General features: G+C 44.3%; 3 protein-coding genes across 8 annotated transcripts in view; 1 reads left to right on the forward strand and 2 right to left on the reverse strand.

Annotated features, from left to right (window-relative positions):
• Positions 1 to 3685, reverse strand: part of MKRN2 (makorin ring finger protein 2) — a 15321-nt gene extending 11636 nt beyond the window's left edge. Inside the window, exons 1-2 of one of the 2 annotated variants that reach the window (XM_086755332.1) lie at positions 3609 to 3685; positions 2103 to 2231 (exon numbers count right to left, since the gene is read on the reverse strand). In XM_086755332.1, the coding sequence (XP_086611458.1) occupies positions 2103 to 2231; positions 3609 to 3661 (182 nt within the window). In that variant the 5' untranslated portion in view covers positions 3662 to 3685. Of the gene's footprint in view, positions 1 to 2102; positions 2232 to 2677; positions 2810 to 3608 lie in introns of those variants that run through there. The other variant, XM_086755333.1, reaches the window with a different exon arrangement.
• Positions 2906 to 7674, forward strand: MKRN2OS (MKRN2 opposite strand). Of its 2 annotated transcripts, none has more exons than XM_086755334.1 (4): positions 2906 to 3143; positions 3492 to 3559; positions 4315 to 4477; positions 6907 to 7674. In XM_086755334.1, the coding sequence occupies exons 1-4, from the start codon at positions 2938 to 2940 to the stop codon at positions 7124 to 7126; spliced, it is 657 nt and encodes a 218-aa protein (XP_086611460.1). In that variant the 5' UTR covers positions 2906 to 2937; the 3' UTR covers positions 7127 to 7674. The 2 variants fall into 2 exon arrangements, with proteins under 2 accessions (XP_086611460.1, XP_086611461.1); XM_086755335.1 differs by having other exon boundaries at positions 2907 to 3143; positions 3510 to 3559.
• Positions 4484 to 19257, reverse strand: TSEN2 (tRNA splicing endonuclease subunit 2). Of its 4 annotated transcripts, none has more exons than XR_015259532.1 (12): positions 18788 to 19257; positions 17918 to 17999; positions 17322 to 17358; positions 15205 to 15736; positions 15012 to 15089; positions 14404 to 14454; positions 13644 to 13782; positions 12515 to 12551; positions 11729 to 11840; positions 11028 to 11117; positions 10394 to 10527; positions 4496 to 4659 (listed from the first exon to the last, which is right to left on the reverse strand). XR_015259532.1 is itself a non-coding variant. In XM_086755331.1 (11 exons), exons 1-11 carry the CDS (start codon positions 18959 to 18961, stop codon positions 4618 to 4620), a joined length of 1374 nt encoding a protein of 457 aa, XP_086611457.1. In that variant the 5' UTR covers positions 18962 to 19257; the 3' UTR covers positions 4484 to 4617. The 4 variants fall into 4 exon arrangements, 2 of the variants coding, with proteins under 2 accessions (XP_086611457.1, XP_010118458.2); XR_015259533.1 differs by lacking the exon at positions 4496 to 4659 and adding an exon at positions 7828 to 10177; XM_086755331.1 differs by lacking the exon at positions 10394 to 10527 and having other exon boundaries at positions 4484 to 4659.
• Between the last annotated feature and the right edge of the window lie 22 nt (positions 19258 to 19279).

Below are 19279 nucleotides of genomic sequence, written 5' to 3' on the forward strand. Positions count from 1 at the left end.
GTTCATCACGCGTTGTTTTACGCCGCTGCTTTGTTGATGGGGGAAGAACTCCTCGCATTCCTCCCCTGCTCCATCGTGGGGTCCCTCCCACGGGCTGCAGTCCTTCATGAAACTGCTCCGGCGTGGGTCATCTCTTCCACGGGGTGCAGCCCCTCCAGAACGGCTGCCCCAGCGGGGCCTCCACGGGCCACAGCCGCCTTCAGGCACCCGCCTGCCCCGGCGTGGGGTCCTCCCCGGGCTGCGGGGGGATCTCTGCTCCTCCGTGGGCTCCCCGGGCTGCGGGGGGATCTCTGCTCCTCCGTGGGCTCCCCGGGCTGCGGGGGGATCTCTGCTCCTCCGTGGGCTCCCCGGGCTGCAGGGGCACAGCCGGCCTCGCCATGGGCTGCACCACGGGCTGCAGGGGAATTCTGGCCAGGAGCCGCATTACTGCTCCCCCTCCTTCTGCACTGCCCTTGGCGTCTGCAGCCGTTCCTCTCACAGAAATCCTTCACAACAGGCAGGCAGACGCCTCTCGGGGTCTCTTCACATCTCATCTCCTCTCCACTTCTCTCAGCCAGGCCGGGCCGAGTCGGGCCCAGTCGCCGCCCGGCGGGAGGCCAGAGGGTGAGGGGTGCAAGGCCCACAAGGCTCGCGCCTCCCCCTCTCTGCCCCTGCTCAGCTCCTTCACACCTTCTCTCCTTTTTTTTTTCTGTTTTCCCCTTCTTAAATCCGTTATGGCAGAGGCGTTATCAGGGAACACTCTGCTACCAATTGGCTCGGCCCTGGCCAGCAGCGGGTCTGCCCTGGGCCCGGCCGAGTCCACTGGACAGAGGGGAAACAACTTCCAGCAGTTTCCTACAGAAGCTGCCACCGTAGCCCCCCTCACTAAACAAAACCAGGACACTTGGTTCTCCCCCGCAAGCAGCAACACTTGCACTTGATGCCCCCACGGCGCAAGAGAAGACGCAACATTTGCATACAGGACAGGAAAGGACTCGAAACATCAGGTAAAGCTACGGAAATGCGCCCAGCAGCAGAGGAATCGGAGCAGTAGAGAGACCGGTCCAGGAAAGCCAGGGACACACCACGGGAACAAAAATATTCTCCACATCTGTCTCTGGCCCTGTACTTGGTACCCACAGACAGGCCAGACGCACAAATTGCTCACGTGCGCCGAGAGCCGCGAACCCAGCAAACCAGCAACACACTTTGCAGCCATCGTGAGGGTCCCGTCAGCGCACGACGCAGCCCCCAGGGACAACGCGGCCATCAGCGGCGTTACATGTTACCGATTCAACGCGAGCAGCTAAGGGAAGCTGCTGAAATCACTGGCGTTCAATCTCCTGATCCAAGTTCGCTACACAAACCAAGGAAAGGAAAGGAAATACAACTAAGCCGTCGCAATCACAGCAACACCGTGGGATCCCCTGATCCTGGCAGGCAAAGGTGCAAACACAGGCTTCTCATCCGTGACCAGAATTTTTCCACAAAGGAGCTGTGGGCTGCCCTGCGGCGCAGCCCTGATGGAATGTAATAACCTTAACTAACGCACGGTATTTCCCAGAGCATTTCTCAAGCAGTTTTAACCAGGAGGCTTTGGGAAAAGGCACGGTACTGTTCAGCTTTCCCTCCAAAGCCAGGGGAGCGCAAGAAAACCCCTTTGCTCTCAGACAGAACTGGAAGTCCTCAAAATTGCACGTTAGAATTGGCTACGAGCTGCATCAGGAGAGCGGAGCGAAGCACTGCCGAAACGCTGCCCGCTCCAGCCGCTTCAGTCACGGGGAGAGCAAACCCTGCCGCCACATGCTATTTCCCGTAAGCTGCAGGCTCTGGTTTTTGCGTTTAACGGGTGTTAGTGCAGTAAGAATCGGGTGAAAAATGTACGCGAAACCTGAAGTTTAAGTTCTACAGAGAACAATAATTGCTGAAGCCAAGAGACAGCAAAACATTGGCTCCATACGCTGGTTTTGGCACCGGGGACAAAGCTCATATTAAATATATCATTTCATTCCCTTTGCCATCTTTTCTCGATCTTTGATTCCCTGGGGTTTAAAGCTGCTGGCATGTGATTATTACGCCCGGTTCTCCTGAACTCGCTGTTCCCAAAAGAGCCGGGGCTGTACCTGCAGCGGGCTCCATAGGCGCACTGTCCCTTCTGGTAGTACTTGCAGATGGTGGAGGACTTGCTGGTGGCCAAGTCATGTGAGAACAGACACTTGCTTCCCTCCCGGCACACTCCTTGCACGTAGTACCTGCGGGAGAAGGAGCTCTGGTCAGCGGAGCGGCGACGAGGCCAGGAACGGGTTTAGTTCCCAGAGGAAACTCCGAAAAGCGTTTCTGCCCGAACGCGGCCTCGCTTCTCTCAGAAGGACGATCCCCTGCCAGGAGCTGCGCTCAGCTCGCCTCCCCGCCCCGGCAGCAGCGGGCACCGGGCAGCAGCGGCCCTCGCCCCCGGGGGACGCCCCCGGGCAGTTACCGACCGTGCGGCTGGCGCTGCCGGGCCCCGGCTCCCCCCGGCGGCGGGGAACGCGCTCCCGCGGCGGGGGGCGGGCGCCGCGGCGGGCCGGGGGCAGGGGCGGCCCGGAGGCCCGGGGGAAGCCTCCGTGACCTTGCCCTGGCCGTGAGCAGGCCCGAGGCGGCCCCGGTGACCCGGGCCAGGCGGGGGGGGGGGCGGGCGGGCCGCGGCGGCGGCGCTCACCTGCACGTCACCTGCTTCGTGCTCATCCTCGCCCCGCGCCGCCCCGCGCCGCCCGCCCGGCCGGCTCCCCGCGCCGCGCGCCGGGGTTCCGCTCAGCCGCCGGGAAGAAGGGCGGAGCCGGGCGGAACCGCCCCCCTTTCCCCGGCGGCCCGCACGGACGCTATTCACCGGCGCGCCGCGCCACAGAGAGCCGGCGGGGGCGGGCTAGCGCGCCGCCCCGCCGGACGATAGAGAGGCGGTCGGCGGGGCGGAGCGGCGCCATGGCGGAGGCCGCCATCCTGCGGGTGCGGCACTGCGGCGCCGACATCTTCTGCCGCCGGGCGCCGCCGCGCTGCCCCGCCTGCGGCCGGGCCCTCCGCGGCGCCGGGCTGCCCGCCGCCCCCGTCCGCCTCCCCAGCCCCTTCCGCCACGGCCACCGCCAGCCCCGCGCCTTCCTCCTCCGGCCCACCGCCGGCACCTTCCTGGGGTAGGGCCCCGCCGGGGGGTGGGGGCGGGCGGCGGGGCGCGGAGCCGAGGGACCGGCCCGGGGAAGGGGCAGCTCTGAGCCCGTGCCCGCGGTGCCGGCCCGCTGCCGGCAGCTCCGCTCTCCCGGGGCCCTTGCCCGGCCCGGCGCCGGGAGGACTGCGGCCGGGGAGGCCGGATCGATCCCCTTTCCGGACACAACGGCCTGTTCCCGGTGTTCGGTAGAGCTGTGCCTCCCCAGCCCCGCCCCGGGGGCAGGCAGCGCCGGGGGCTCGCCCTGCCGTGCCCCCCGTCCTGAGGAGCGCGGGTCAGGTTTCCAGCGGGGGCAAGCAGCGCTCACGTCCAGCACCAGCACCGCTCTGTCTTTCAGAGGCTACGACGGGAAATCCGATCTTCACGTTGGAATAACCAACAGTAACGGTAAAAATACTCTGTAGTTGCCTTACAGCCCCCTGCCCATCTCCCGTACCGTGTATTTAGGCAGCACGCCCAGTTCAGCGTTGCGGCTCTGCCTGAGGCCATCCCAGTCGTGTGGCAGTTCTTCCAGAGCCGCCTGCGCTGTGGCGGTAGCTCTGGTACCTGTTCAAAAGGCGGGCTGCAGCGTACAAACCTCTGGTGCTTTCCTGTGAACGCGTACTTCCTCAGCGTGATGCAGGTGTCAGAACCAGGAGCTTAGCTGTTCACCTCAAAAAAGGATCAGATAAAGCTCAAAAAATCTTGAGTCCAAGAATTTATCTCTCCTTGCAGCAGCAAGCACACAGAGCTTCAACTCAAAGCCATACACCTCTCCTCTCGAGCTGAGGAGCTGCACAGAATGGAACTGACGGGCGGTTTCTGTTCCTGATGCAGGGAAATAAAAAGTTAGGCAGCCTACTTTTTAAAAGAAGTTTCAGGAAATTTTGACTTAAATACAGTTTTTGCTAATTCTAAAAATACCCCTAATTAAAATAAATAAATAAATGAGCCCCACAGTAAAAATCAGGTTCTCCTAGAGTAGGCCCACCCTGCAAAACCTCACTTGAGATGTTTATTTAATATAAAAGTGGTCTAATTTGTGGGTTTAAAAAAGAAGCCTGGAAATAAGTAGTAACTTTCATTAAAAAAAAAAAAAATTAAAAAATTAAAGTTTCCGATTCTCGAGTGCCTCCTGACAAACTGTTGCTCTTTATTTTCAGGCGTGGTGTACAATTACAACGAAGAGGGCGTTCACCGAGCTGAAACGGGATGGGAGCAGTGCATCAGTATCCCCCTAGTACCGCCAGACACGTTTGGGCTCCTTCAGCAGTGGGATAAGCTCCTAGAGGAATTTTCTGTGGGAGAGGCCTGGCTTCCTCACAGGTAGGTACCTCAAAAGCTGGATGCAGTCGGGGTTTTTCAGTCCGGGATGATAAATCGGGCTATTCCGCGTTCGACCCTGCGAGGGTTGTGGTTTGTTGAGAGCCTTGCTCCTTTAGAAGACGCATTTCTAACAAGCCCGTCTAAGCAGCGCTGTCCGGCTGTCTTGAAACTTCGTGGCCTTGCTAAACAGAAAGAGAGTACTTTAAACTCCTGAGTAACAAACCCGTCTGCTGGAACGTAAAAGCTCTAAAAGAAGAGATCGTTTTCAGGAAGCTTTCTTCAGCAACAAAAGAATTTTGCATTAATTAAAACAGTTCAATGAAACATTACGAGTACGCTGCTGAATACAGAAGTAGAGAAGTCCAGGTGCAGTTCTATAATGGTTTTTCTAATTTTCAACAGTTTCAGGTGTATTTGCATTTACAGGGATTTTTGCCCAGATCTTACATCCAGATGACTTCTTTGCTGCAAATGATCAGAAAGGGGAAACACAGTTAGGCTTGTTTCCAGCTCTTCCAGCTGGTTCGTAACGTTGCTTCGGATAGTTAAATACAGAAGGACTTCACATATTTTGAGAACATTCAGTTCTTTGCAGCTTTCCTTGAAGTTAGTGCCTGACGATGGTGTTACAAATTCCGCAGCCCAGCTAAAGCATGCAGTGCCACATCTCCGAGCCAGCTGGTGACAAAGCAGCCTGCTCTCCAGAAAACACTGGTCCTTGAGCTGTGCAGCAGCAACAGCAGGCGTAGCAAACAGCCTGTCCGAGCGTTGTTCTGTGAAGCGTTGAAGTTAATGAATGTAGACATCATCTTATATAAAAGAATAAAAAAACATCAAATCCAAAGCATGTTTTAGCAATTCTGTATGTGCTTGGCTGTAAAACTTCAGAGATGGTGTATTATTGCCCTAGTACCAGGAGTTGGAAGAATCTGACCTAGAACAGGATTTTTAAATGTGTACAGAACTTGTAAAGCCAACAGGATTTGTGTCTCTCTGATACTTTTACAGCTCCCAGTACCTTAACATTATTACTAAAACTGATGTCAAAAAAGCACTGGCAGAAGGTGGATAGGTGCGTGCATCTCCTCTACAGGCTTTTCTTTGCTTTTCTGCCACCTCCTGACAAAGTGACCTACTTTTTCCACAAATAGAACGGTGACCACTAAACTGTTAGAAAAAAAAAGTTCAGTTTTTAAAAGATGTTAAATGAACTCCTCTGTTTATTTTTTTCAAGGGACAGGAACTACGCTAAACTAATCCTGTAAGTCCTTTGGGTTCAGGCCAAGCCCAATTCCAATTTTCTTGATTGCTTTTAATTTACTGGAAGGATGGTATATAACAGCAGCAAAGAGCAGCTGTTACAGCCGTGACCAACAATATCTTCAATTAATGAGAGATCCTGCTTTTTCTTGTCAAGATACAAAGACATGCTTCCCAAAGAGGAGGAGCTAACTGCAAGACACAGAGGGTGATGAGTCATTTGCATTAACACAAGAGTCTACAAACAAAAATGAGAAGTTGCATGCTTTGCTTAATCAGGGAGTTGATCCAGGAAAGCACTTGTGTACACAGAAGTTATCTGGACACGCTGCAGCGCTCTGCAGACGCAGCCCTGAGGTGGTGAACCCAAAGGTTTTTTTCAGTGCAATTTCCAGATGTTTTGCGCTGCACAGCGATGATGGCCACTCAAAGTTGCTCAGTTATTTTTAACAATTATTTTGGTAAGTAAGTGCATGGTAGCAAATGGCTTGCTTACTAAATGGGAGCTCACAGGTCACTTCAGATACCCGTATCAAACCAGAAGAGCTGTGAAGAAAATGGTGAGCTGTCCTGAACCGGGCTCGGGCGGTAGCGGTAAAGACAAAAGCAAAAAGAAAAAAAACAAGCACATTTTCAATGGCTGCTACTCCTATTCAGTTGGCATTTCCGTTCTTGCAGAACTGGCACAAATAATTGCCAGTGGGAGTGACTGGCACACCGTATCGGAACTGTATCACCATACCAGTAATAGAATTTAAGTAAGCTGGATTTTAAGTAAGCTTGCAAGTTAATGCCACACTGAAAGAAGCACACATGGTGGCACACAATGAACACCACTGCTGCAGGAAGAAGTTTTCAAGATAACAGAGTAACAATACATGGAAGAGCAAAGGTTAACAAGGTAAAAGCCACATGAGTATAAAAATTAAGAACTCATTATTGTGAAGACTGTAGCCTTTTTTTTTTTTTTAACGTTCCCAGTTTCTAGTATCCCTGGCTGGAAAGTACAACTCGAGATGAATAGAATATATTTAAGCACCAGCACTACAGGGACATGGCAGTAGTTCTTGGAGAGGATGTGCTTCCTTATTTAACTCAGAAAAATACTCCTCCATGCGCAGTAATTAATGGATTAGTGCTAATTCTTACTAACAAGGTATTTTTCCTAGGTATGACGAACATGACCACAACTGCTATACCTATGCGCTGGCATTCATTAACAGTGTACGGACCACACAGGGAAAACAGCAAATGAGTAAAAGTGAATTCACGGAGAAATTTGTGATCCCAGAGACAAAGAAAGCCTCCAGGTACATTACTCTCCATCAGGAGCTAACAGCTAACGATTTCTACATTGTACCCCTTCCTGATCAAGAAAAGCAGTGCTGAAGATGACAAGTTGCTGTATTAAAACATCCACAACATGGAATACAATAGGAAAAGGAAGTCTTAAAACTCCAAATCCCAGGGTTTAAAATGTGTGATCTACTGTATTTAAAAACACAATTAACTTTATATGTTAACGTGCACACCGTGGAAGGATCCAGAAACTGAACCTGTGCATCTCAATGAAATAACATACATACAATGTGCACACTACAGGAAATTCCTGTGGGCACTACCCATGTGGAAAAATGTTTCCCTATTTACATTCACCATATGCTCTGTTCTGACAAGGCATTTAATACCAGCAATCGTAACTGCTGTGTAATTAAGGGTTTTAACAAATGAACTGTGGTAACTTAAGCTGCAGCAAACCAAAATGTTTTTTCCTGTCACATTTGTTTACTAATGAGTGAAAATAGGGAATTTGTGCTTGCGTGCTGCTGAAATCCAAAGTCCATGATTTAATGCAGATTCACTACATGCTAAGTTATTTTCCTTTAATTTAATTACTAATAAATATAACAACAAATAAATCCAGCCTCTTTCCCAGATACATTTAGTTTCCAGTTCTTCTTTACATTTTGCACATTTATTCCTCAAAACAAGGCAGATGCTTAGTATTAAAAGATAATAATTTAGTGCCTGTATCTGTTGATAGCCGTAATAAGCAACAGACTCCTCAGGATGTATCTTGGAGTTAAAATTTCAGAATTTAACAAAAATAAATTTAAGTTTTAAAAAAATAAAAAGATCCTCCAACAGCACTTCTACCTATTGTAGATTACACAGGAGTGTTTCCTGAGGTAGAAATTCTGTAGTCTGTAATTTTGTGCAATTTCACTTTATTTACTTACATTCCAATTTAAGAAAATAATTTCAGGTTTTTTTCCTTGCACTAATTTCTGCAAAGTAAGCCAGCTGTAGTCTAGATGCCAGTCCTGTTTTCTCAAAGATGGAGAAGTAATCATAAATGAGTGGGGTTTGTCCACATGTAGTTTCTACTTTAGCATACACAGACTGATTAACCCTGCGCCCGCAGTACTCCCTAGCTGCATGCACTGCACACACGTCCCCCCTCCATCTTCTTCCACTTCTTGCTAAATTGGAGCTCCTCTAAAAGCACATTCAAAAACCACAACACAACAGAGACAGCCAGCCTGAAACGCACAGTTCAGCTGCTGTGAGAGACCTATCCTCCCACTCCTACTGCATGTCAGAATTCTTCAGCTAGGACCTGGCTGACAGAAAGAAATGATGGTGTGCTATTCCCGAGTGAAACAAGCACTGTATTTTCATTGGTACAACAGAAATACACTGGTAAGTATCCGTGCTACGGTACAAGTATCTAAGTTATTTGATACAGCAGTACTGCAACATGAAGTACAGTCATCTGCAGCTAGAAATGAAACACCTTGCCACGTACAGTCAACACATACACACCTGTTCGGCTGGAAAAAGCTATTAGGCAATTAACATCTTCATTTTACATCTTTCCAGTAGAAGTTGTATTAATGAAAGCAAAGACTAGAAGGTCTTCTGCTTTGAGTTGCATTTATGACAATCTAAACTGCCTAAGTAAACAAGAGTGTGGTTTTGTGTCTGGTAACAGTCCAAACTGACAGAATCTTTACCAGCCCTAGAAAATTTCCTACTACCAGGGGGCAAACCCCCTTTTATAGTGAATGAAAACAGCACAAAGAAAATCCAAACCAGTGCCGTTATCACCAGCTATAATGTATCCTTACTGTTGCAGCCAATGCATTCTCTCACAATACAGGGGAAAAAAACCCCACAACTGTATCTTAACAACCTATTCAAAGATGAAGATGGAATTCCAATGCCTGAATCTAAAGCAGCAATACCTAAAATGCAGTGTAGTTGCTACTCAAATCTCCTGGCTCTTCTTGAAAGACAGCTCGGTACTTGCTGGGTTGGTTTGTTTCTTTTCCAGGTGTGGCTTAGCAATAGCAAACACGTATTTAGGAACCTGCAATCTAGATTATTAAACCTTAGAAAAAAGTTAGAAAATGGCAGGCACCTAGCGTAGCAAGACAGAACTGCTCAGCACTGTCCCGTACCTCACTATACAAAACACAGCAGTGTCTCCCAGTTTGTTTTACAACACATGATAGGCCAGGACAAAAAGAGCTGTGAGTGCACTATGAAAAAAAATTATAGACTGTTGTAGTTGCTGGGTAAAAGAGGAAAAAAAAAAAAAACAAACCTGTGATGAAACTGAGACCTATACTTGCCAAGCTGAAGAGACTGCCTTCCTCTCACTAGCAAATCTTCATTATTTTCTGCACAGTCATCCATCTTCAACAGAAGTAAAGGGCATCAACGTGTAGTCAGGGCATCTTGCTGTCACGGGGCAAGATTAGGCCCTCACTGTCAAGGAGGAAGCTTGTGCTGCAAATCCCAAGCGAAGTAAGACCTCGTACTGAAATGGGGAAAGGTGCCCCCAGCATTCCCTCCCGCCTAACACCTAACGTTGCTGTTAGGTGCTTAGACCTCAGAATTAATTAAGATCCTTGCACATTCTGGGAAGAGTTCCTCAATTCTGAGATGTACTTGTGAAAATAAGCACTTTTAGTTGGGGCCACTAAATTTCAGGGTCTAGACCTAACAGCAACATGTTACAATGCTCACTATTGCAACAACCAAAGCTGTCCCCAAATCCGAGTTTGTGCAACTTCATCAGGGATATGAAGTCAGATTTGGGTTGAAGAGGAATGGTACCATAGGTATCTCAAAAGGTTATTTGACTCACTGTAGCTACTGCTTGTTTTTAACTAGTTTCAGCTAGTTAAAAACCAGCATTAAACTTGAGGACTATCAAGTTTAAGTCCTCCTATCTGAAGAAATGTAAGGCTCTGTGCTGAGGTACAAAATGAAATTAGCTTTACAATTCCCAAGTTCAGCTCTGAAGAATCTGTGAGGTATTCCCAGAAAAGTGTTTGATCCCTCATTGCTTTAGGTTTCAGGCAGACATTCAGGCTTTGGACTTCAGTGGCTTTGCAGGCCATAGTGCCTATTCAGCACTCATGTCGGGATCTGTCAGAACATTAAAAATATAATTACCAATCACTGCAGTCCAGCCACCGTTCAAAGAAACACATCTGTAAGTCTTAAGGAAACAAACAAGTATTCTGCGTTGGGACACAGCTTTAATTTTTTCCCCTTCATATGCATTATATAGTTATGTTTTTCAATACAAAATTCTCTCCAGTAAACAGGATATACCTCATTTTAAATAGCATTTATACATACCAACTTCATAATGAGAAGATCAGGAAAAAACAAGAAGATGCGGTTTTAAAAAACGTTAAATTTTTCCTATATAGTCAAAGTTCATCTTGCTCACTGCGCTCACGGGAAGAAACCCAACGAGTTACAATGAGTTCCTGAAATAAAAACCAGCAATTATTATTGGGGGGGGGGGGGGGGGGGGGAACAAAACACCCCAAACTACAGATAATCAGTAAGGGATGGGGATTAAGCCTTTAGCAAATTGATGTGTATTATGTAACCACTGAGAAATTTTAGTAGGTGACTACCTTTGTTCCTGAAGTGAGCTGGTGTGTCACACATTTTTCTCAATTTTTAAACATACGTTAACCTTAAAATCTCCATAGGTATCCCTCTTTCCCCATGCAAATGCTTACATTCACAGTAGCAGCAACATTAAAATTTAGATTAGAAGATCTTAAGTCATTAAAGAGCCTGCAATGCACTTCTCGTGCCTTAGAGCACAAAGGAATCTAGTTTTATTATTCTTGCAGCTATGCGTGCAAAAACCAAAGCACGCTAAAGAGCAAGCAACAGTTCAAGGGGCCTCTTACAGTCAGCTGTCCAGCTGCCCCAAGGAAAGCTACACAGGCAGAGGAGAGAAGGAGCTGCTCACCTGAACCTTAATTCTCTTCATACATTCTGGTGTCGACATCTCTTTTTCAGTCATGTCAGATGGTCTAATCAAATAGCACAACATAAGTTCCTGTTGGTAAACAGAAAATCTGAATTTCAACTGATTTCTTTCTATACAAGTTTTAGGTTAATTAGAAATGCAGACACCAAGTTTCCTACAAGATGTCTTCTGCAAACCAAGTTGGGGAGAGCTGTGTAATATGTGTATCTCATTTTCCTTACCAAAGCACGATGCTGCTGTAAGATCAACTAGAATTATAGCACAGCACCTGAGCACCATGGCTGTGAGTACGGAAGCACTCTGTATGGGGCTCTATCACAGAGAAAGTCTTTTGGAAACTTTCAAGTTTCACTGTTCAAAAGAAAATCCTGGTAGATGGAGAGGGCTTAGAGAACAGAAGCGCCAAGCAGGAAAGAACTTGTCCCTCCAGTCTTTCTTATGTTCCTCACACAACTTTTAATGTTCCTACAGGCAACAGAACTTTAACAAGCTGCTTCCAGAATTCATCTGGATATTGACAAAGGGAACTCTTGTCTGCCTACTGGCACCTCAACATGTCCTTCAGCAGACTGGAAACAGAAGGATTCTCTTTCCAGTCTCACTCAAGCTCCCTGTTCTTCGGAACTAAACTGTACATTTATCATTTTAATTCTATTTTAAAACTGGCATCTTAGACTTACCTTAGAAGCATTAACAGTTGTTCTGTTCAACCCAGACAAGGACTTCCAGCTGAGTGGTCTACGAAGAGAACCTTCAAAATTATCATCAACTAACTCAGCGATGACAGAGTAACTGGCAAAAAGCAGATAGGACAATTCAGGGAAATAAAATTGCCATTTTAGGAAGATCAGGAAACTTAAGAATCAGAGCCTAAAAATGGTTTAAACCAATGTGCTAGCGTGCAGTAAGCAAGTTGTGAGACTTTAAGTCTCTTTCTACTCGGAAAAGACAAGAAAAGATGAAGTTATGAATATACTTACCAGCACTTTCCCTCCCCACCTTTCTGCTGATGTTTGTAGCATTTGCTTGTGAATACCAATCTGATATTTATAATCAATTTATTATCTAGGAGTTCAACCTGACTAGCTAATGAACAAAGACAATTATCATCCCTTAAATGTTTTTTTTTCTCCCAAATAACATAAATGATCCATACCATATATTTTTAAATGTCAGTATTACTAAATCAAATTACTTTCCTGAGTGCATTCATCGTATGAGCACTTACTACTAATGTAACAGTAGCAAGACATTAAAAATGAAAAGTTGCTACTGTTACATTAATTCAATCAAATTGTGTTATTTAGTAGCTCTGCTAAAAGGACTTTTGCATTCCGAGTAGGAATGAATCTGGCAAAGTGTTTTGAGTGAAGAATTTGTGCTTAACCAGTGAAGATACTAAATCTGTATGAGAGAGATTTACTAATTTCAAACTAAGAAATTAGATAGAAACATGAGTTTCAAACCTTGCATGATAGAAGGGAGGGCCTTTTCGATACAGCACTGAAATGAAAGAGAAACACCTTAGTTAGATAATCGCAGAGTTTCCATCTGAGTTTAATACCTGGGTCCATAAATATTTTCAAATGTTTTGTGAGTTTTAATTACACAAGACAAAACTTCAACACTTTTTGAGTTCTGCTCAGAATTAAGTTGTCCCAGCAAGTAGAGAGAGAGGAAGAGACAACAAAACCATAGAAGCAGCAGGGTGACTCAGGGCAGGGGAGGGGCAGGTAAAAAAAGTAGAAGAGACAAAGGAGAGTTAGCAATTGCCAGTGGAGCCAGTGGAGTACAAGTAAAAGATCACAACAAGCCATTGAGTTTCTGTTCCAAGCAAGTGTTTTCCACAAGTCTTAGGAGAGGCAAAGGGCACAAGTTCTTCCATACTGCCCACCAGAGCCACTGAAAGTTCCTTCTCTATCCAAGGTGCACAAGACTCACTGCAGCTGGACTGCTGTAACTGAGCTAAGGAGTTACATTTCCTCCCTTCCCTTTGCCACGAGCTTGTAGAGGGGACTTTAACGAGCGCAGATTTTCTTATACAGCTGGCTAGCATAGACCCGGTCAGGAAAGGACGAGCAGCACTTCATTCCAGTGACAGCCATGATTTGCAAATTATCCATTACAAGCAATTGTAGTAATATCAGTTCTAAGAAGGTACGGCCAAAGAAGAAGCTAGAGGAGCTCAGGAGTAAGGCGGAACTCCTTTGATGTGAATTGGGATCGAAGCGCAAACCTGCTATTCCAGAGACTGTCATGTTAGTGCTGCAGAAGATGTGTTTACAAAGGGACAGAGAAACTTGGGACAGGAATTTCAGTGCAATCCTGTATTAACTATTAAACTCATGGAGCAAAACAACAGGCCTTTCAAGCTATCTCCTCAGCTACTGGATGTGTGATGCTACACTCCGCTCATCCTGACTTTACTGATAACCTGTAGTCTAGCCAAAGATGTCTTTTGCCACCTGCAATTAGCCAAGCCTGCTCCAGTCACACAGCTCCTCGTTATCAAATTCATCTTTGGCACTGGAGTATTGCGGTGCCTGAAAAGAAGCCAGTTGCAAATGATGCAATTTTTTAAAGGGAGCTACTCACAAAGATCAGTTCCATACTTCAGTCCGACCTTGGGGACCCAGCCCCTACTGCGGAAGTAGTGATACGCCATGTAAGTAGTTTTAAAGTCAGGCTTCACTTCGCTGAAAACTTCCCATAGCTTCAAAATAGTTAGGGGCTCCTAAAAATCACAACCAAAGGCATCAGTGTGACTACATGAATATTCAGCAGATATCGAATACTGTGTGTAGTAGAGCATAACAGCCCAATGTCAAAATCAAATTCATGCAACGAGTGTGAACTTTGGGCAATAAAATGTGGAATCCCTAAATATAAGACAGAAACCGGTTGCTCCATTTAGTGGGTATTCAGCATTTCACAGTCAGTCCCACAATGCCCTTGTTTAAAGGAAAATCTGATAGGTACCAATTATTTTGTCATTACATCTACAGTAGCTTGATATAGATTAATGCTTAAAACTCCAAGGAGTTTTCCTGCTTCGGGAAAGAGAGACTATTCACCATATCATTCCTCCCATACTTTCTTTCCCTCTATTTCTGGCCTAAGTTACAACAAAAACCTTTCTGTACCAAAAGACTGTGCTTAACTATATTTGCCTTGGTAAACATAAAACATTCAGACTATCATTACTTGTAAGAAAAACTTACTAATTACTCTGTTTGGTATTTCCTCCTTCAGAATTAACAGCATAAAATACTGCCATAGTAGGTAAAAATTTCAGACCAAAACATATCCAAGCTAATGGTACCTCCAGAAGTCCAAAATTAATCCAGTCTCTTACCTCACCATAATAAATACTTAAACATCCCAGAGCATACACCAAGAAAAAGGCCTGAAAAAATAAACAGAGTAAGTTTAACTGACAGCTACACTCTTCCTGCAGTTTATATTCCACGCAAGAACAGAGGCTTGAATTAATTTTATACAAGAATCCTAATGTCATCAATACAAACCAGTCGCCTGAAAGTTTCCTTTTGAGATTTGTCTTCATGACCTTTACATTTCAAAACCTATGCATGTACTGTGGACTCCGGAGGGCACTCTGTTAAAACTGACACACCTGAATATATTTAGCAGCAGCACAACTGAAGCACGACTTCCATACATGTTATATTCCTGGTATTTCTATATTTAAGTTCTGTCACTGGTCTCTTTGTCAGTGGGATTATTTGTCTAAAGTGAATGGGACTGGACCCTACATATTTTTTTTAAACTATATAATGTAATTATCACAGGTTATTAAAAATAAGTGTAATGACTAAGACAATCCAAACGCTTAGGAGACACAAAAGAACCCTGTACTTCAGAAATGGGTATTATATTACATTTTAACACAGACTAATGTTTACTTTCCAGATTAAAACAACTTGCACTGTACTGGAAACATACCTCTTCCAAGCTGAGTTGTAAATATTCAAAAATCCTAAATGGATTTCTTCTGCACACCAGTTTTTCCTTCTTGACAAGCTACAAGACAAATTTACTATATTACGAAAACTTTAAACTGGAAAAAATGCTGAATTCTGAATATAGCACTGATGATATAATTTTTCTGAAAAATGAGGATACTCTTTATCCTTACATTTTCTTGCGCATGAGCAGAGTCACCTTCAGGACACAAGCTACCTTCTTCTTCCTCTTGCACCAATACATATTCTGGAGCACATTCTTCCGACTTTCTCTTCTCACAAGCTCTTGGGTCAGTGCTCTCCTTAGCCTTGCAGCCACAATGCACGAGAAAACCATGCTCCCGGCAGGACACCTCAGCTGTCTCTTTCAAGTCCCCTTGTTCCTGTTCTTTAGGGCCACATGTGGCCACAGGATCAAACACTGGATCTCCTTCCAAACAGGATTTCTTGTAGCCTTCATTCTGATTCTCAGAACTCAGGGCTACTGCATTTCCAGTATCTGTAGAAGATTGTCTGGGAAGTTCTGTATTTTCTGTATTTGGGCCCGTTCTGTTGCAACTGTTACCGGTGTGTTCAGCTCCATCCTTTTTCAAAAATGGCAGCTCAAGAGGTTTAGTGTAATTTTCAAGAATTTTGGTAACTGAGCGGTCATCAAATCCTTGCTCTTGCAAAATACTTTTAGCCCACTGAACATGATACTGGTACCTAGTAAACAAGTGAAATAAATGAGAACTCCTAGGGGGTTACATCCTTTATTTAACACCTCAAAAATAAGCACCTCAAAAAAAGAAGACTCAACACAGTTCACAAAACAAATCTGAACACACCCCAATAACCGCTGTGCAAAACACAAGCATGCACAGGACTCCAGGCTTCAGGAAGCTGCAGACAACACTACTGAACATCAAGATTCTGCTGCCTTCTCCGGCTTTGTTTTGCCTTTTGAATTTCTATAGCAACAAACACCATTACTGAACGTTGCACGTGGACTACTGCTATACAGTTTCAAGAAGCAAGAACTTGTAAAAACTCTCTTCTCTCATGGAAACCTTAAGCCTGAATTCCCCGCAAAAACATCTTGGAATCACAGCCTGCATGATTAAAATATGCAACAGGACGTTGCATATAGATCTCTCACACACTTCCCCTGTTATACAGCTAACTACTCAGAACAGTATCTTCGAAACTCCATTTTAACTGTCTGTGAAACAGCAACGGCATAGCAAAAACACCAGGATAAATATCTTAAGCAGAAACTACCTTCAGTTTTAATGGAAATCCTCACATCCCTGAGAAGTAACAATAATGCCATCAGTGAGACGGTAGCTGGAAGCTGTAAATATTTCTAATATTTTTCAATTGTGATAGTCCCAGTTGTTAGTTTTTAGTGTCCCTTCAATTATTTCTCCTTGGAAAATAACATTAATATCCAGTTGAAGACGTTAATGTTTGTTTTGTGAAAGTTACAGGCAGCTGAGTGCAACTGTGCTTACTCAGACCTAGACAACTCTAGTACAAAATTCTTTATTTCCCAAAACAAAATCGTAACAGAGCAATTACAGACCAGCAGTCACAAAGTAGACTAATAAGAACAAGTGTTTCTGCAAGCAGTAATAACTGCAGTAGCAGTAGTAGTAATATTGCTAGTTTGTTTTACCTAAAGTTGAGGACTGAAGGAGCATGACTTTTAAATTTAAGTAAATTAAAATTTTTATAGTTATCATAGGATTAAAGCAAACAGAGTAACTTGCACACTCTTACAGTTAGTTCATATATTATTTAAGTGGAACAAACCAAGTAAGTGGTCCCACACTCTGTTTTGTTAAATGTACAAACTAACAATGTTAACAGAGTCTTTAAAAGTAAAAAATAGTAAAACATTTGTGTATTATAGAAGTTCAAGAGCTGCTTCAGCCCATGCTATACTAATTCAATAAGGAATTGGGAAAGTTATTTTAAACAGCCTGCCCCAGAAACTTCTCTTTCTCCTCCTCAGCTGAAGAACAAGTTTATTATGGTTGATGCCATTATGAATTAATTACCCATGCACTCAATCTTGGTTCTAGTCAGCAATCAATGCATGCAAGCTTACATGAAAAACCATGCCAAGTATCACCTACTCTAGATCTACTTTTTCTGATGTGATTTATAAATGCAATGCAAAAAGAAGAAATAGAAACAAGTCATCAGCATGTATACAGCCAACTGTCTGAAAACCAGAAAAATAAAACATAAAATAGAATCATCTGTTTTCTAAAAAACAAGAATAAAGTAATGTAAATTAACTTACTTTTTGGATGTAATTATAGGCATGTTTCTGTTAGCACCTGTACAGAGAAGAAAAAACATCCATTGTTTCATCAATATAAAAAGATTTTCATGTCATTTTGAGCACGGAGGTAATCTGTGGCCTAATATTTATCCACGTCTTCAATCCCCCATGCCATTTTGCTCAACTTGTACTCAAGGACACAGCAGAACTAGAAAAGGTACAGAGATAACCAAGAATGAACACCCCGCACAAGGGGAACAACCTAATACACTATTTTTCTCCAGCCTGTAAAAAGACAGTCTTTCTATAAAGTTGTATGAAGAAAACTCCAAGGACAATACCTTTACTTACAGACTTCCTAGGGAACAAATCAGTGAAGGCTAGGGGGATGCACTAAGGAGCTACTGACATATGTTTCCTGTTCTTGTCATTTTTCCTAGGCATCTGGTACTGGCATCATCAGAGACAAGGTATGGGGGGAGACAGATCCTTGAGCTGACCCCGGAGAGAGATTATTTTTTGTGTGTAATTTACAAACATAGATCTTGAATGAGTGAAGAAAAGTGAAAAGTACTATTAGAATAGTGATGGAAGTACAAACAGGCACAATTTACCTTGCCACTTAGTAACCAGTAAAGGATCTGAAATGCTGTACACCGGTCGACTTCTTGAAAGGATACCTTTTCCAAAATAGCCCTTCAAAGAAAAGGAAACATCCTTAATATCATCAGGCAAAAACGAACTTCTTTCCAAATTATAAGATGTTGACTGCCAAGACCAGCTGAAAAAAATAACTGATATTCTGCAGCCTAAAGCTTGTTGCTTAGCTTCTGATAACTACGTGAATATTAAACACCTGCACCCAAAGATTGAACCAGCGGAGGGTGTTGGGTCTTTGTCCTCAATTCTAAATATTTGTCAGCCGACATCTCCAAGTAGACTTTTGAAGGCAGATGCAGAAGAAACCACCTATGTATTAATGCTGTGCTACACATGACAGAAAACACAGAGATGGATAAAGCTACAGCACAAGAATGGTGGTGAAATGGCACTCGGACATAAGAGGCTTAACGTTGCTTATTTTATTCATGGAGGAATCACTCTGAAGTGAAAAGAATTACGCAAGCATTTATAAAACATTAATATTCCAACCTCCTGAGCTTTAAAAACAAGAAAATGCTTTTGCAAGGTTGGACAAAATGTTGAAAGGAGAAATAAACATAACAAACATGAAGTCTTTGCAGCTGTTTTATAGCTCACAGTTTCATTTCATTCCAAAATTAACTTGCTGGGATAAGAACAAAATACTTTTCACATTTGATACAGAATGTATGTTTTGTACTGATTTCAGGAAAGGAGGGAGACACGGAGAATTACTGGAGGCTGAAGGGGAAGGAAAGCATAAAGGCTGGTAGATTTTCACAAGTATTATGCTTTAACTATGTTTAAAACACTAAAAATACTGTGCAAACAGAGTACAGCACCTTGTTATAAAGCTGTTTGATATCTTCAGGGTTCTTCACAATAACATTATGGTTAATGATTTCGGCCTGGCACATTCTGAAATCCTTCCCACCTACATCCACAGGAAACGGAGACTCATACGACTCAAACACTCTTCTCTTCCTTCGTGGGGGATGAAAAACTGCTTCTGCCATTTCCTAATGTTTCCTCCTAAAAAGTGGAAACAAAACATTCAATGTTGAGTAGTTAAAGTTCACCCATTTTTACATGTTTCAGCAATATTCCCTTCCCAATGGCAAATTAGCAATAAATCCTACCGTATAACCCAAGTTTAATTCTGTAACTATCACGGCAGACAGACATAAACAGTGATTTGCTGGTGTTATCTCTTAATTTTTTTTTTTTTTTTTCTCTTGGGCACTGCAGCATCCCCTGCAGACCAGGCATGGGCAGTTCTCAGCCAAGAGTTTATGAAGTAAGCTTCACATAACAGGCGACTACATCAACTGCTG

This window comes from Chlamydotis macqueenii, chromosome 10 (assembly GCF_036417535.1).
Source record: "Chlamydotis macqueenii isolate bChlMac1 chromosome 10, bChlMac1.mat, whole genome shotgun sequence".
Taxonomy (NCBI): Eukaryota; Metazoa; Chordata; class Aves; order Otidiformes; family Otididae; genus Chlamydotis; species Chlamydotis macqueenii.